Source organism: Solea senegalensis, linkage group LG5, assembly GCF_019176455.1.
Source record: "Solea senegalensis isolate Sse05_10M linkage group LG5, IFAPA_SoseM_1, whole genome shotgun sequence".
NCBI classification, from domain to species: Eukaryota; Metazoa; Chordata; class Actinopteri; order Pleuronectiformes; family Soleidae; genus Solea; species Solea senegalensis.
This window is the reverse complement of record NC_058025.1, coordinates 19,557,244-19,573,099: the sequence shown is the minus strand read 5'-3', so window position 1 is coordinate 19,573,099 and position 15,856 is coordinate 19,557,244. Positions and strand designations below refer to the sequence as shown.

The 15,856-nt window shown below is 39.3% G+C and overlaps 1 protein-coding gene across 4 annotated transcripts in view; it reads right to left on the bottom strand.

The window, feature by feature from the left end:
• Positions 1-1,711: 1,711 nt before the first annotated feature.
• The window catches only part of ogdha (oxoglutarate dehydrogenase a), a 29,863-nt gene continuing 15,718 nt past the window's right edge, over positions 1,712-15,856 (bottom strand). For 2 of the 4 annotated variants that reach the window (XM_044025991.1, XM_044025990.1), the window contains exons 6-23: positions 15,129-15,283; positions 14,468-14,614; positions 14,283-14,373; positions 13,949-14,128; positions 12,852-12,980; positions 12,589-12,768; positions 12,356-12,508; positions 11,735-11,837; positions 8,511-8,639; positions 8,268-8,418; positions 8,057-8,184; positions 6,856-7,034; positions 6,702-6,773; positions 5,284-5,409; positions 5,031-5,103; positions 4,771-4,934; positions 4,492-4,646; positions 1,712-3,837 (exon numbers count right to left, since the gene is read on the bottom strand). In XM_044025991.1, the coding sequence (XP_043881926.1) occupies positions 3,717-3,837; positions 4,492-4,646; positions 4,771-4,934; positions 5,031-5,103; positions 5,284-5,409; positions 6,702-6,773; positions 6,856-7,034; positions 8,057-8,184; positions 8,268-8,418; positions 8,511-8,639; positions 11,735-11,837; positions 12,356-12,508; positions 12,589-12,768; positions 12,852-12,980; positions 13,949-14,128; positions 14,283-14,373; positions 14,468-14,614; positions 15,129-15,283 (2,436 nt within the window). In that variant the 3' untranslated portion in view covers positions 1,712-3,716. Of the gene's footprint in view, positions 3,838-4,491; positions 4,647-4,770; positions 4,935-5,030; positions 5,104-5,283; positions 5,410-6,701; positions 6,774-6,855; positions 7,035-8,056; positions 8,185-8,267; positions 8,419-8,510; positions 8,640-11,732; positions 11,838-12,355; positions 12,509-12,588; positions 12,769-12,851; positions 12,981-13,948; positions 14,129-14,282; positions 14,374-14,467; positions 14,615-15,128; positions 15,284-15,856 lie in introns of those variants that run through there. The other 2 variants (XM_044025992.1, XR_006360429.1) reach the window with 2 other exon arrangements.

Sequence of the window (15,856 nt, the reverse complement as noted above, 5' to 3'; positions counted from 1 at the left end):
TCGAGACATAGATATAGGCTTTCATAGATCTTTCTATTCTAGATTTTCTTTAATTCATGGAGTTTCATATTTCTAAAACGTCCCTGAAGGCCATAAAATAAAATCTTATTTCCCAGAGTGACGTCACAGCTGTGTACGCGCACACCAAAGCGCGGTCATGTGACGTCTCGGCAACGGCGCTACTGTCAGGGAACCGTACGATATGAAAACTTTGTGGGAAATGTGAATCAATCAAGGCAATGAGTTTTCATTTACATTTAAAAAAATATATTACGACAAAGCAGGTTTTAGTTATTTATTCGTCGCCTGTTAGCATTTGTTTTCAAATTATTGTATTGTAACGTCGGCGCACACACAGTAGGCAGCAGACGTTTCTCTTTGAACAAGAAGACTGTTTATTCAACGTGCCAACGCAGACATGAACACGGGTTGCTGTTTTGGCCGCAACCCACGCCGCTCACAATTCCATACGTCTCAGACAACACTGCGCATGCGCATACATGCGCATACATGGAATCTCTCGTAAAAACCTTACAGAAACAGTAACAGTGCACTTTTGTCAACACACACATTGAAAACACATCCGCTTCACGATTGTTAGAGTATTATCGATGTATTCAACTCGGTGCTGTGTTGATTCATTGAGGAGAGGAGACTGACATGCTGCTTTATCACTTTGTTCATGACGGCGCGGACTGTGGAGCCGTGACCGACAATTACTTGGGCATTTTATCACTACTGAAGACACAATTAAATTGTTTTTAATTAACACATTTAACTTGTAATCTTAACAGTAAGCTGTTTGGTAGTGTCATAATGAACTGTGCCTCAGTCTCTCCCTTTCCTGTATATGAATTTGAACTAATTTCTAATTACTGTAGATGACAGTCTGTTGAGAATAATGTCAATTGTACAGTGATTTCTTTGCTTTTCCTATGTAATGCTTTGTATTGCTCTTGTCATTTTCTTTTGAAAGGCATGGTCAAAGGTTTGGCTTCTGGAATAATGAGGCAAGAGACTTGATCCAGGGAACCCTTCAGCCAATATCAATGACGCTCACAAATGAGCATTATAGTTATCTTAAATGTCCAGTACACTGTACACTGCAGGTCTTCATGGCCAAATCTGACATGTTGCCGATTTCAGATTTCTTTTGGAAGATTTGCTTGCATTGTCTTTCAAAGGTGACATATCTAAAAACTATATTTACACTGGCACATAAACACTTGGGGACACAAACCTCAGGTTGAAATTTAGAAATCCTCACTTGAAAGCCTGAAACCTCGACATGAGTCCACTGGTTTCACCCCTTGTCTTTCATTGCACAGTTTGAAGAGTTTTGTGTTTGTAGGTAGAGTAAACATGTAATTCGCAACTGTTTGCTGATTTTAGAGAAGGCTGAATAATAAGTATTTCTCTTACAGCTATCATCTTATTTTAAGGATGCATTGTTTGTGGAATATCTGAACTGTCCGTTTACATGGTAGATTCAAATACACATATCTGATTTGAATCTGATTAATTCATACAAATGAGGCTTCAATCTGATCTGATGATATCTGAATTCACAGTCACTGATTTAACTCACATTGGACGTGGGTTTTTTTTTTACATAAAAGATTGGTGAAAAGTGCTGCAGCAACACATACAAACCACCCACAAAATTTAAACCACCACCAAAGTCAATTGATGTAGTTAGAGAAGATAACTATGACAATTGAGAATAAACAGATCTTTTATTTTGAAAGGTAAACATCCTGTGGTGCATTTACAGTTATTTTTTCAGTTTGAATACATTTTATTAATGTTTGTAAATGTTGTAAAATGCTGTGAGGTGTTTTAAAATTAAAGTCACATCAAATAAACATTAAAATAGAAATGAATTCATGAATACAAAGTCACAATGCTTAAAACAGACAGGACGGAAAGAAGCAGCAGTTTTTTCAGTATAATTCTTTATTGAATGAAGCAAAAATAATGAAGAGAATTTAAATCCCTTATTATGAAAATAAATAAATCATTTTCTTCAACAGAAGCACAGAACTCTATCTGCAGCCGATTTCATCTTCCGCCGTTTTATTTCTTTACCGCTTCAAACCAGAAGATTTATTATTATATCTAATTTTTCTGGTGACAGAGTTCATTCAACTGATAAACACTGAAATAATAAAAACAAGAGGCCCTCCAGTTTGGCACAGGATAATGTTTGGACAGAAGAGAATGAGAGAAGCCAAGGAATTAAATTAATCACCAGCAGTGCATTTGGTTGAGTTTATGTAGGGAAGCCATACCCCAGAAATCCCTTTAAAATAAAAACTCAATGTGCGAATTAAGCAGAGCTGTGGTGACTAATTGGATACTTTCTTTAACAAGCAAACACACCTGACACCAAACCTCAAATACATCGCTCCCATTTTTCCCAGCTAGCCACATTCCCGTTGTTTTTTTAATGGGAGTCCCAACTATGCTAATGAGACATTAAAAACAAACATTTGCAAAGACCTTTCAGGTGTAGATGATTTTTGGCTTTGATAACTATGCGATCTGAGAGTGAAAAAGGAGTAATGACGATGAAGATGGAGAAAAAGAAAAAAGATGTCACTCCCATTTCCTGGACCTTCTTAAGTAACTGCTGACCTGCTGGAATCGTGTGTGTTTGGACTGAGGGAGGAGAGTACATTGCTGAGAGGTCAAAGATCAAGTTCAGGCTAAAGGAGCAACTCCACCAGGTGCAACAGTTGTTGCCTCAAGAGAAAAAAAAAATTTGCTCTCAATTTCCTTCGATGTTGAAATGTTAAAATGTCTCATCGGACAAGTCGCACAGACACTCAACGTGTTGGGCAACAGACAAGAGATAATAGAATCTGTGCCAGACTGCAACCATTTTAGACCAGATTTAAAACAGGACGAAGGGGAAGAAACAACTGACTGTGGTTAAGACCTGTGGTTTTCAGACTTTTAAAATTCAAGCCCTTCTGAATCTAAATCAATGACTTTATACCAATTATTAATGAGATCAATGTGCTGCAGAAATAGAAGTTAAAACACCAGTTTTAAGACACTTTTAGGAACCAATATTCTGAAAGTATATTTGCTGCCGCTGTTGCTCTGTGGTGGAGCTGAGCCTGTACTCTGTTGTACTCTGTAACTGTTTTTCTGGACAAATAATATCTGTACTGTTGATATATATACTGCTCAGTAAGGTTACTTCAATACAAATTACACACTGCTGGGCCAAATTAACCTGAACCTAAATACATGAAGAGATGTGATTCCATGTTCACTGGACCATCGATCACGACATGCAGCAAACACCAAATTTGACCAGTTAATTTATTAACATTCATTGATCAAGCTAAATCTGCTGCTCTGATTTTTTTACTGATCAGTGACATGAGCAGGATTATTAAACTCAGGCTGTGTATTACTGCAGTGTATGCTGCAGAAGTAAATAGTCAACTGCATCATGCTTTGTAAAGATGTAAAAAGTATCACTCTGTGTACTGTACATGTATTTACAGTACTCATACTCTTTTTGATCCATACAACATGATGTTGGCAGTATATACTGAGCAGTACAGAATGTTGGTGTGTACTATATAATGTAATCTCTTCCCAGAAGTTTTATTGAGTTGTGTGTGTGTGTGTTGTGAAACAGAATTCCAGGAGGGTCATGGGTCACAGGTGGGACAGATGAGAGTGTTGCAGGTCAGACTTCACTGCTGATCTTTGAAAGCATCCAGGTCGAAGGCTGTGTCCAGGAAACGGCGCAGCTCCATCAGGTGAGTGTTTTTGTTTCCTGTGGCTGGAGCTGCCGCTGGATCTCTGCCAGCATACCTGAGAGACACACACACACACACACACACACACACACACACACGCACACACGCACACACGCACACACGCACACACACACACACACACACACACACACACACACACACACACACACACACACACACACACACACATACACACACACACGCACGCACACACACACAGAGTGAGGTGAACTGACCCATCACTGTTTGTAAACTAAAAAAAATATTTGTAAACTGCTCACTTTTCCAGACCATTGGAAAAATAGCATTTTCACCTAGAAACTCAGGCCTCATTTGGTAGGTTTGTAATTAAATTATTTTTGAATCAAATTAAATAATTTTTAACAACACAATCACAAAATAACACATCTAAACACACTGATGAATGCAGAAGTGATGCAAAATTGCTTATTTGCTTCATGAACTTCGGTGTGAGAAATGTGCAATTTACAATGCAACAAAACTTCAGTTTCCATTCAGAAAAAATTGATGGCATCAACGAACATATTATGGACTGTAAAACCTTTTGTTAAGTAGCTAAAATCTGTTTTTCAGCTACAGCAGCGTGCTTGGTGAAGGCAGTGCAGACCATGTACCTCATACAACCAAGTCCACACAAAAATCACTGAGCAATCATTCTGAAGCCTGCTATGTTGAGGAAGGTTATTACCAGACAGGCTGGGCTCTCTGGATCGTGGTCCTGATGCGAGGCTTCACATAGTCATAGTAACCCTGGTTCTTATGCTCCTCCTGACACCAAACTAGGTCAGCATTGGCAAAACGCTCCACCTCGGCCTTCACCTGGTCAAAGGGGAAAGGAGACAGCTGGAGAAGAAAAATGAGAGATGTTTAATTTGCTGCTTCTCCACATCAATCGGAAAAAAAACAACTGATGAAAACAGTTACAAAAACGACTCAAAAGTGTAAATGCACAAAACAATTTCAGTACCTGCTCCATCCGTATAATTGCCACGTGTCCTTCCATCCCTCTGTTCTTCCTTTCTTTGGTCAGCTCATAGTAAACCTTCCCCGTGCAGAAGATTATCCTCTTCACCTCTTCAGGACGCTCAGACACTGGGCCGTTATCAAGGATCAACCTCTGAAAGTGAGTTCCTGCAGGAGGAGAGAGGAGGAGCGTGGTCAAAGGTCACCCTAATGACGTCATATCGATAAACCACTGGTAAATAACACAAACAGCTGTAACATTACCAGGCAGCATCTCATCAAAGCTGCCCCTAGCCTCTGGATGACGGAGCAGGGATTTAGGAGTGAAGACAATCAGCTGCAGAGACAAACAGGAGGCTGAGTATTTACAAAATAAAAAGGGTAAACAGGTAACAGATATTGTTTTGCATCAGGTGTAAAATTGTGTTTGGAACAGATGAAAACTCAGCAATGATGTCATGTATGAGGCTGTTGTGTCATGTCATGGTTGTGGTGTGAGGACATGTGCGCATCTCACAGGCTTCCTGAACGGCATGAGGATCTGTCTTCTGAGGACGTGGAAGTAGTTTGCAGGGGACGAACAGTTCACCACAATCCAATTACATTCGTAGAGCTGACGCACTGCAAAGTCCTCTGTGATATTCTGGAGACAAATTGCAATTTACTTTTAAAAACTGAAAAACAGAAAATCAGTAAGTCTGGAGAAATAGAGAAATGTGATGAAAATCTCCATCTTTCAGAGCTATTTTTATAATGAAGATGAAGAATTTGTTTCTGTGAAGAGCATCACTGATCTTCCTCAACATCAGTACTGATGCGACATCACACTTTTCTTCTGTGTGTTGTTATCAAACCTCTGTTTTATCTGCTGCTCCACCAGTTGCATTTCAAGTACAGTGTACTGGACATGTATTTTATATGTACAATGAGCGTGCGGCTTGCTTCTCATATTCAGGTCATATTCATGACCTTCTCACTCAAGTTTTCTGAAAAGTCAGAGTTCAGAATGTCCTGTATACAAATTTACATACATACAAAAGTTAATGGCTTCCACTTAAAGCCCTGGTATACTTTGCATTATTGTGCATATTCCTTCTGTTGCTGAAATGTTTTTTCTGCTTGGTGAGCGGGGCTTATACTCCATGTGTGTTCCAAAATCTGGGCTGCACTTCATAATGTGTTGCACGTTGATGGTCTGGAAAAATCCATCTCGTGTCTTCATTGAAAACAACATATTCTAATGAGGAACAAACCCAGTCAGTTTGACGTTTGTAACTGAAACTGCAACTTTATGCTACTACTGCTCAATGAGGGGGGAGAGAGCAAAATATATACCCATATGCTGAGCGCAAGAACAGGGAGCAGTGAATCAGACACTGAACACATTTTTCTGATCTTTAAACCGCAGCTTAAAAACAAAAAAACAACGTTTTAATGTCAATACAGATGACGTGAGACAAGACTAATTAATTGTGTACGACATCTGCTATATTATTTTGTTATGTTGGCATCAAAAGATATAAATAAATGAAATTTTAAGACCTATAAGCAGTGTTCATGTGATTTTACACATTCATAGTATTGTGAAATCAATTAACACATAATAATCACGATGATCGTAATATCGTGATTAATTCTCGGACAATAATCGTACTAAGAAAATCTACAATCGTCACATCCCTATTACTGACATACACACGTGATGGCAGTTATGTTAATTTTGACCTGACATGCTGGTACTCACTGAAGCTGAATGGTATTCTACACAAAGTACACACATACAATAAGAGGTTGGAGATTATGTGTGCATGCTCTGCCTAAGACACCTGCAAATACACAATGATACTGATCATAATTGCAATGCATTTTATCTAAAATGAATCTCATCCATGATAAGGAACAGGACCTTCAGGCATGTGAGTGTGTGTATCTCACCGGCATGACATCTGGGTCATCATTGCACATTTGGAGGAATCTCTCTGGACGAGCTGAAGAATGTTCTGGACCCTGGAAACACGAGTCAAAGTGGATTCACATCACAAGTAGGATTATTCTTGAGGACACACGTGTTTGCATGTGTGCACCTTACCATGCCCTCCAGGCCGTGGGGCAGCAGCAGCACAATGCCGTTCTGTCTGACCCACTTGGCCTGACCGGCACAGATGAACTGGTCGATGATGCACTGAGCCGTGTTGTTGAAGTCTCCGAACTGAGCCTCCCACAGGATCAGAGCGTTGGGACTTGCCATCGCAAAGCCAAGCTCAAAACCTACAGACACAGGAAGAGCAATGAGAAGTCAACCCAATGAGGAGCTCAAGATAATGCAAACAAAAGTCATGACACATGACATAAAAACCATAGTAAGAGTTTTTGATGTGTGGTTGTATGAGGTACCAGACAGGCAATCTCTCCACCTGGTTCTTGGTACAGAAGGAGCATATACCACAGTAAGCACTGACTATGTGTTCAGAATAACAGCAGTGTGTTTAAAAACGTGAATAAAGCACAAAATCCTTATAATTTCTATTTCAGTGCATTGGGAACACTGCACATTATACTCTAAATCAAAACATGAAGAAAAATGTATCAGTTTACTACTACTACTTTACAGAAAATGTACAGAAAGCTGTTCAAAGAAATAGCAGTATATGCATTTTTCTTTATAAACTGAAATATTTATTGTATAAACTGAAAGATCTTTAGGATTTAGCATTCCTGTGAATCCCTTAACTAATATTTAGTTGTATAACTTCTGTTTCTGAGAACTGCTTCACATCTGTGTTGACTTGTATGCTATATCACTGGTATGCAATAAATACTACTAAACTATGGTGTCAGGCCTTTTTATCACATACCAGGGATCATGGATCAGTTTGCCTACATCAAAATACTTGAAGAGGTCATTTTGGTCACAGATGTGAAGCAGTTCTCAGAAACGGTTTATACAATAAATATTTCATTTTGTAAAGAAAAATGCTATTTACACTGCAATTTTTTTTTGAACAGGTGATTATTAATTTTTCTTCATTTTCTGTAAAGTAGTTAAAAAATGGATACATTTTTCTTCATGTTTTGATTTAGAATATAATGTGCAGTGTTCCCAATGCATTGAAATAAAAAATATTATAAGGATTTTCGGCTTTATTCATGTTCAATAACCTGCTATTATTTTGTATCACTCACATCAAAAAAAACAAAAAAACTTTATCCCTTTAATTTACAAAGACAAAGCTCCAGACAAGAAAACCTGAAGTAAAACAGCAGAATACAAACAGTGGGTCCTGACTGACCAAGAACTCCATACTCAGACAGCGAGCTGTTGCAGACTGTGTAAGGCGCCTGGTCAGGAGACAGGTGGTTCATGGGAATACAGATCCTCTTGTCCACGTTCTGATCATGGAGGACGTGATGACGGTGACTGCAAAGAGATAGTGTGAATCTGCAGGACAACCACACAGCAACTGACTTCCTGAAGTTTCTTTTGTACTTCAAACTGTTTACCTGAAAGTCCCTCTCTCTACATCCTGCCCCGACAGCCGAATGTGGATTCCCTCTTTCAGCAGCGATCCAAAGGCCATGTACTCGCCAAGCGCCCAGTCCACTGTCCGGTTACGAATCATCTCAGCTCGGCCTTTCAGGATACGACTCAGACCTGAAACATCCCCCCAAAAAAACAACAATAAAGTGTTAGTCTCGGCTTAAAGTCCTGAAAACTTGAAACAACCAGTTTGAACTATGTCCAACCTCCATGGATGGTGAAGTCTTCCACAGGAACAGACGAGGCTACCTGTCCTATGTGGTTCAGGTTTTCCTCAGTCAGACCAGTAGAGGGGCAGCTCATAGACTTGGGCTGTCCATCCAGAGTGAAAAAACCTAGAGACAACAAGATGGGTACATTAATGACCTCACAGAGAATGAGGAACAATCTAATGTCCATTTTGAATTCAAGCCAAGGGAGTTGGACCACATCCTGTTGTGGTCCAACCTGTTTGTGTTTGCCTTAAATATAAATTGCATATAAAATAGATGTCATCTTCTTGTTTCAAAATTAAATCCCATTTTGCAATGTTGACATGCTGTCAATCACAATGATGTCCATATCATCTCATATGTACTATGCTTTATCATATATTTGATTAGAAACAGCAACATAAACGTAATTTGCAAAATTGACATGTTCTAGGGCTGCACGATTCTGGAAGAAATGTCAATCACAGTTTTTTTGTTTTGACTTGAGATCATGATTTTCTGGTACAATTTGTTTCACAAATCAAAACGTTTTTGAACAAAAGATCAGAAACCTTCAATTAGGCATTCAAATAAAGTGCCTGAACATGGCCCTGCATAATGGACTTATTGTTATTATTATTTATTGTAGTTACTTAAGTGACATATGACGTGTTTCCTCTGGCTCGACTTGCATTGACACCACATGGTTATTTGGATTTTCCATTAGTGATAGTACCTGGTACTTTTTGTCACCACAAGAAGAGGCACAAGAATCAAACCAAATTGTAGATCAGTTAAAAAGACTAAACAATGGGTTAATCTCCAACATTTAGCAAGGAAATGGCTAAAATGTCATCATTTAACAGAGGATTCTGGTGTTTTCAGCTGAATGCGAAGTTTTTTTCGGCACATGCTCGGGTTGGGTGGTTGTAGGGATGCACCCATCTACTTTTTTTCACTTCCAATCCGAACCGATACCTGAATTTGAATATCTGCCGATACCGATACTTTTCCGATATGGATGCTCTGTTTGCTTTAATATTATAATCATCATTATCGTTGATTTTATATAAGGCTGTAATAAACTCCTTGATACGGTTAGGTATGATATGTACGAACTTTAAAACATTAATTATAGAGCATTAATAAAAAGTATGCCTCGCCTCCCCTTGTATGTCCCCAGCACTATGATCAACAATTTTGTCCCCACAACTTTTCAATTTTTTATCAATTTATCATTAACGAATAAAAAAGTTGGGGGCAGCAGAGTACATGTCCGATTACGTTGGTTGCAAAGGAGGTTGTGGAGCTGATTTTCCTGGTCATCACACAACCACCTAGGAACGGGACTGATCGGATCCAGTATCGGTATCGGGTTCCAATACAAATGTAATTCATGGATCGGAAATTTCCGATCCAACTGTGGAATGGATTTCCTGAACAAGCAGTAACGTACGCCTCCGTTCAGAAAATCCATTCCAGCTTTTGCAGCCAGCTAGCAGAGCAGTCAGGGAATCACTTGTGGAGACATTTCAGCAGACAACATTAAAGCACAGATGGATCGGATCGGAAATCTCTAAAGTTGGATCGGAAATTTCCGATCCGTGAATTACATTTATATAGGAACTAGGGATGTAACGATTACCGGTATGACGATAAACCGCGGTAAAATTCCCGACGGTTAGTACTACCGTTTAAAATTTTAATTATCGTTAAAACCGTGACTGATTACCGCAACTGATGACCGAAAAACTCAGTGATACTGCTCATTTCCTGAAGAAGCAGTGGCACCTGAACGGCACTCGCTCAGAAGCGGGCGCACATGCGCAGTTTCCACTGTCCTGTGACAACACGGCTGAAGTCTCCAGAGATTTCAGTAAAACGGAAGATATTTTACATTTTGCACATGATGTTGACGGTAGAAGACAAAAAAAAAAACTGCAAAGGGGGGTAACACTTCCGTGACATGCGAGTGTAAAGTAAGTCTGTAAAACATGTTCCTATTTTCTCAATAAAGGAAACCTAAGTTAAGTGTAACCTAACGTTACTCCTGTAAAAATACATGTTATTGGGCGCTATCAGCGAAAGCGAGTAGTGTGTGCAGACGACACGTACCGTAGCAGAGCAAAATATGTTTGTTTCTGTGTTTTTTATTTTATTTTCATGCTGTGTACGACCGCTGCAACTTAATTATTATCCGACAGAGTGAGGACCTGTGTGTGTGTGCGCGCGTGTCAGTCAGTCAGATGATAATTAATAATAATAATAATAATCATCATATACCATAAATATATTTTTTAAAATAAAACTTTGTTAAAAGATTTCAGTGTGTGTGTTCAGTACTTTTTGAACACATCTAACAATACCGTGATAATATTGATAACCGTGATAATTTTGGTCACAATAACCGTGATATGAAATTTTCATATCGTTACATCTCTAATAGGAACCTGATACTGGATCAGCCCCATCCCTAGGTGGTTGTGTGATTCCCTTCACTACCACCAGGCTTTTGTATTTATTTCTCCTTAGCGTGCTCCTTCTATGTTCTGTGCCACACTCACTCAGTGCCGCTGCTTGTAAACTCTCAACTGCAGACAGGCTTCCGCCTCCACTGAATCATAAAATAAAGTGCAGAAGAATCGTTGTCACTTAGAAACGAGATCACGTGTAGTTGTTAAACAAGATCGCGATTTTTTAACGATTTATCATGCAGCCCTAACATGTTCTATTCAAGAAGACCTAAAACTATCAAATGAGCCTGATGTTATAATCAAGTGAGAAGTAGGCTTATTTTCCCAGACACATCACCCTCAAAACCCTAACCCTCACTTTTATAAACAGTTTTTTGTCTTTACCCAGGTTACTGGCAAGAGTAAAAATAACTGTTAGTGCTAACTATATTAATACTTAGGAATAAGGCTGCAAAAATTTGTCAACACAGTTGATGTACATGATGAAAATTTGAATTTGTGATAACACATGTAAAAAAACAAATGTAAATGTTCTTTGGTGCAGGAAGTTCTGGGAGCAATGTCGCTTCACTGAGTTATGTCACAGGATAAGTGCATTAGCGGCATACCCTTAATCAAGAAAATAATTGAGAGAATAATGGATATATAATAATCAATCTAATTAGCTTCAGTGTGTGCTAAAACATTATTTATCTCTTCACTCCCTTTTCTCATATACACTTTTCTGATTTTCCCTCAACAGTTCAATAGTATGTGTGTCCTTACCAGGCCATGGAGAGTCCAGCCAGTGCTTAATGTGAAGGATTTTCTCATCTTTAGATCGAGCATATGCCTCCTCACAGATCCGATCATACTTGGAGATCTCCTCCTACGAGCAGAGAAACAGAGAGAGACTGAGGACAAAGCAATGCTAAAGAGAGGCGTTTGAATAAATGTAAATACATAAATTTGTTTTGTTTACAAATACATTAAATTAATACAAATTCTGAAAATCCTGCTCTAGATTTATTCTGTGCTGCCTAACAATGTGAAATATAAAATATAAATAATTACAGAGCATGTAAAAGTATAAAATCTGAACATAAAATACAGATGTTGCAAAAGGCCAAAGAAAAATGTACTGCACGCTTTAGTTGGTACCACTATCACATCATCACTAATGCATATATACAGTATATTGTGTATACACATAGATGCATCTTCCCAATGTTAACGATTTTGTGAAAAATCCTTACTCAGGTTTTGTAATTGCTTGCTCATAATGATGGCGCCAACCCTGAAGTAGTGCATTGTATATAGTAAACCATTGTAAAGTGTAGTATCTGTCTGTATTAAATTTAAATTAAAGAACAATCTATGTTTTATTTACGTTTGTATGAGTTTTACCTCGTATTCCTGGCGCGTCACCACTCCCTCTGTGATCAGCTTCTCTGCGTATTTCTGGAGAACAGGCTTCTGCTTCTTGATCTGCTTGTACATCAGTGGCTGGGTGAACATCGGCTCATCCATCTCGTTGTGACCCATCCGGCGGTAACACACCTGTGAGTAAATGTGAATATCAATTCATGGCTCACCTACACAAATATTTACTTAGATGGAAGTAACAAGGCAACACAGACCAGGTCGACTACCACGTCCGAATGGAACGTGGCTCTCCACTCGGCAGCCACTTTGCAGACATAGATGACAGCCTCAGGGTCGTCAGCATTGACATGGAAGATGGGAGCGTTGACGACACGAGCCACATCTGTTGGATACGGAGACGAGCGAGCCACTCGAGGATCTGTGGTGAAACCAATCTGCAGGTGTGACGACAACAGAACGCGTTAGAGCTCTGACAACCATACATTCACCTGAACGTGTCAAAGCTTGAGGTCTTTACCTGGTTGTTGACGACGACATGCACAGTGCCGTGAGTAGTGTAGGATGGCAGGTCTGCCAAGTGAAACGTCTCATAGACGATACCCTGACCTGCAAACGCCGCATCTCCATGGAGCAGGATGGACATCACCTACGCACACAAATATATAAACTTAAAAATGATGCAGCAGTGGCTGTTGATGAGGTAATGATGTGAAGATATGGTGTGAGGTGACAATGACCCATGTTTCCAGAGCAGATCATCTGACATGTTCCCAGTTTAAGAAGTAACACTGAACTATCACACTTGTTATTCATCTAGATCAACTAAAAGTGACAAAAAGGTAATACACCACGTTGCAAATTATTATGTAGATGATTTTTTTTCTGATTTTCCAAAATAGTCGATACAAATGACAGTCAGCAAAATTTACAAGTCATAAACCATTTTTTTTCCAAAGATAAAATACTTGAAATGCACTGTTCCAAATTATTATGTACAATAGAGTTTCAAAACATTTTATAGGTTGAAAAGAACTGAAAATGGTCATTTGTTAAATGTGCAGCATTAGGAGGTCATACTTACTGAAATCAAAAGCTATTCCAATCAAAAACATCTTAACAGGTCAAGTTACATTTAAACATAGGACCCCTTATTTGGTAGGAGCTTCACAATTCTTGCATCCATTGAATTTGTTAATTCTTGCATCCATTGTTAATTTCCCCGAGGGAACCTCCCAAAGGGATTAATAAAGTCGTCTGTCTGTCTGTCATTTGTGAGTTTTTGGGGAGTTTCTGCTTGAAATTCTTTGCAGGATGTCAGAATAGCCTCCCAGAGCTGCTGTTTGGATGTGAACTTTGGATTGAACAGGTTTGTTCAAAAACATGTTGACTTGAAAATTATGCTGACCGACTATTTAGGAAAATCAGAGAAAAATATCACCTGCATAATAATTTGGAACATGGTGTATTAAGTAAATACATATTATTCAGTACTTGAAAAACTGATTGATGTTTAAACACACAAAATGTGATTGGCTGGATATATACACAGGTGTTGTTGCCTTGGAGGTCTCAGGTTGGTGGGGGATTATAATCAGGTTGTGTGAAGCAGCTCACCCGTTTCCCATCGTTGTCACCACAGTAGAACTGCTCGGCCTTGGTCTTACCCTGCACCACAGGGTCAACAGCCTCCAGATGAGAGGGGTTGGCCACGAGAGACAAGGTGATGTTCCTATCCGTCACGCGGTTGATGCGTCGGTGGTACATGCCAAGGTGATACTTCACATCTCCAGAGCCCTGTGGAGGAAAACCAGTGGGCTTGAAGTGTCACTCCAGAGTCAGATGACAACATGTTGTACCAGGGTACACAAAAAAACAAACAAACACACACACACGCGCACACACACACACACACACCCAACAACAACAAACACCTAGAGCAATAAATTACCTCATCGGCTGCTTCCAGTTTCGAGTCAAACTGACAGAATATCTGTTCCAGCTCTTTACGGATCACATTTGCCAGCACATTAAGACGACCTCTGAGAGATGAGAGATACAAACAGATATGGTGTGTAAACTGACAAGAAAACCTGTGTGTGTGTGTGTGTGTGTGTGCGCGCGCGCCTGTGTTACCTATGAGGCATGCCCATAATCACGTTCTCTACTCCATTCTCAGAGGATTTATCAATGATAGTTTTCAGAGCAGGGATCAGAGATTCACATCCTTCTAGACCAAAACGCTTCTCTGCAGACCACTTCTTCTGCAGGAACTCCTCAAACCTGTACACACACACACCCGCACACACACATGGACACAGACACAAAGAAATACAGACACATAGAAATGCACACAGAGACACAAATGAATGCAAATGGACACAAAGAAATACAAATACACAGAGACACAAAACACATGTATTGCCTCTTTATCTCACAAAGTAATGAACATTTCATCATTCACTTGAGTGGTTTGTACAGTTCTGTCCAGTAGTTTTGTGCAGTGGTGAAAAGGAACACATGGCCCAGCACTGCTGTCTTCCCCTTTAGAGTTAACTGTGTTGGTTTGCTATGTAGTGGAGATGCAACGTCACTATGTAGCATTTAAACTGAAAATATAATTTTGAAATTAAGAAGAAAATAGATTGCAGTTAGTCATTCTTAAATGGAGCAAAAAATGAAATATCTTCTCCTTAATGAGCTAAACAAAATGAACCAAAACCACAATGTAAATCAGACAGTAGGCTTCACTGAACCCTTGCATATCTATTGTGTAGTGTTGTGTTAAGTTGTGTACCTAGTAGAGCGAATCATACGGGCCAGCAGTGTTCTCTTCTCCTCAGGTGTGAACTGCATCACTCCAGGAGTCTCAAACTTCTCTCTGATCCACTGACACTGGTCCAGGTCATTAATGAACATGAACTCCACTCCAATGTGCTGACAATACGCCATCTACACAAACAACACAACATCAGCAGCATTGCAGGTATTCTTACATACATACATACATGTTTTATTTTATTCCGACCTTTCTCTCCTGTAATGTTTTAATCCTGTTTCAATAATGTAAATCACTATCACCGGCTACATCAGGACTTCCAATGTGCAAACAACCATGTTCAGACCAGGTACAGTATGATACAGTATTTTAAATACATATGATTACATAGTTTTATTTTTCAAGATAAAAAGATGATAAAAGAACGATTGTGGTTTAGTTTGCGTAGCTAGTGTTTTCAACTGGCTTTAACTTATTGGTCATTGTATGCACATTGTTTGAATAACTTCATTTAAGTGATAGATGAACAAGGGGATGAGAAGAATTCACTAATGCAGTCTGACACACAGCAAGCTCAAACACTCTAGATATACATGACAAACAGAATGCTGTAGTTCTTTTTGTGGCACAGACCCTAAACCAGAAGTTACATGGTGTCGATGCAGGCGATGCAGACATGCTCAGGCTTTGACAGAGGTGACACTCAGCCCGTTCTAAGTTGATGTATCATCAAAATAATCTTGGAG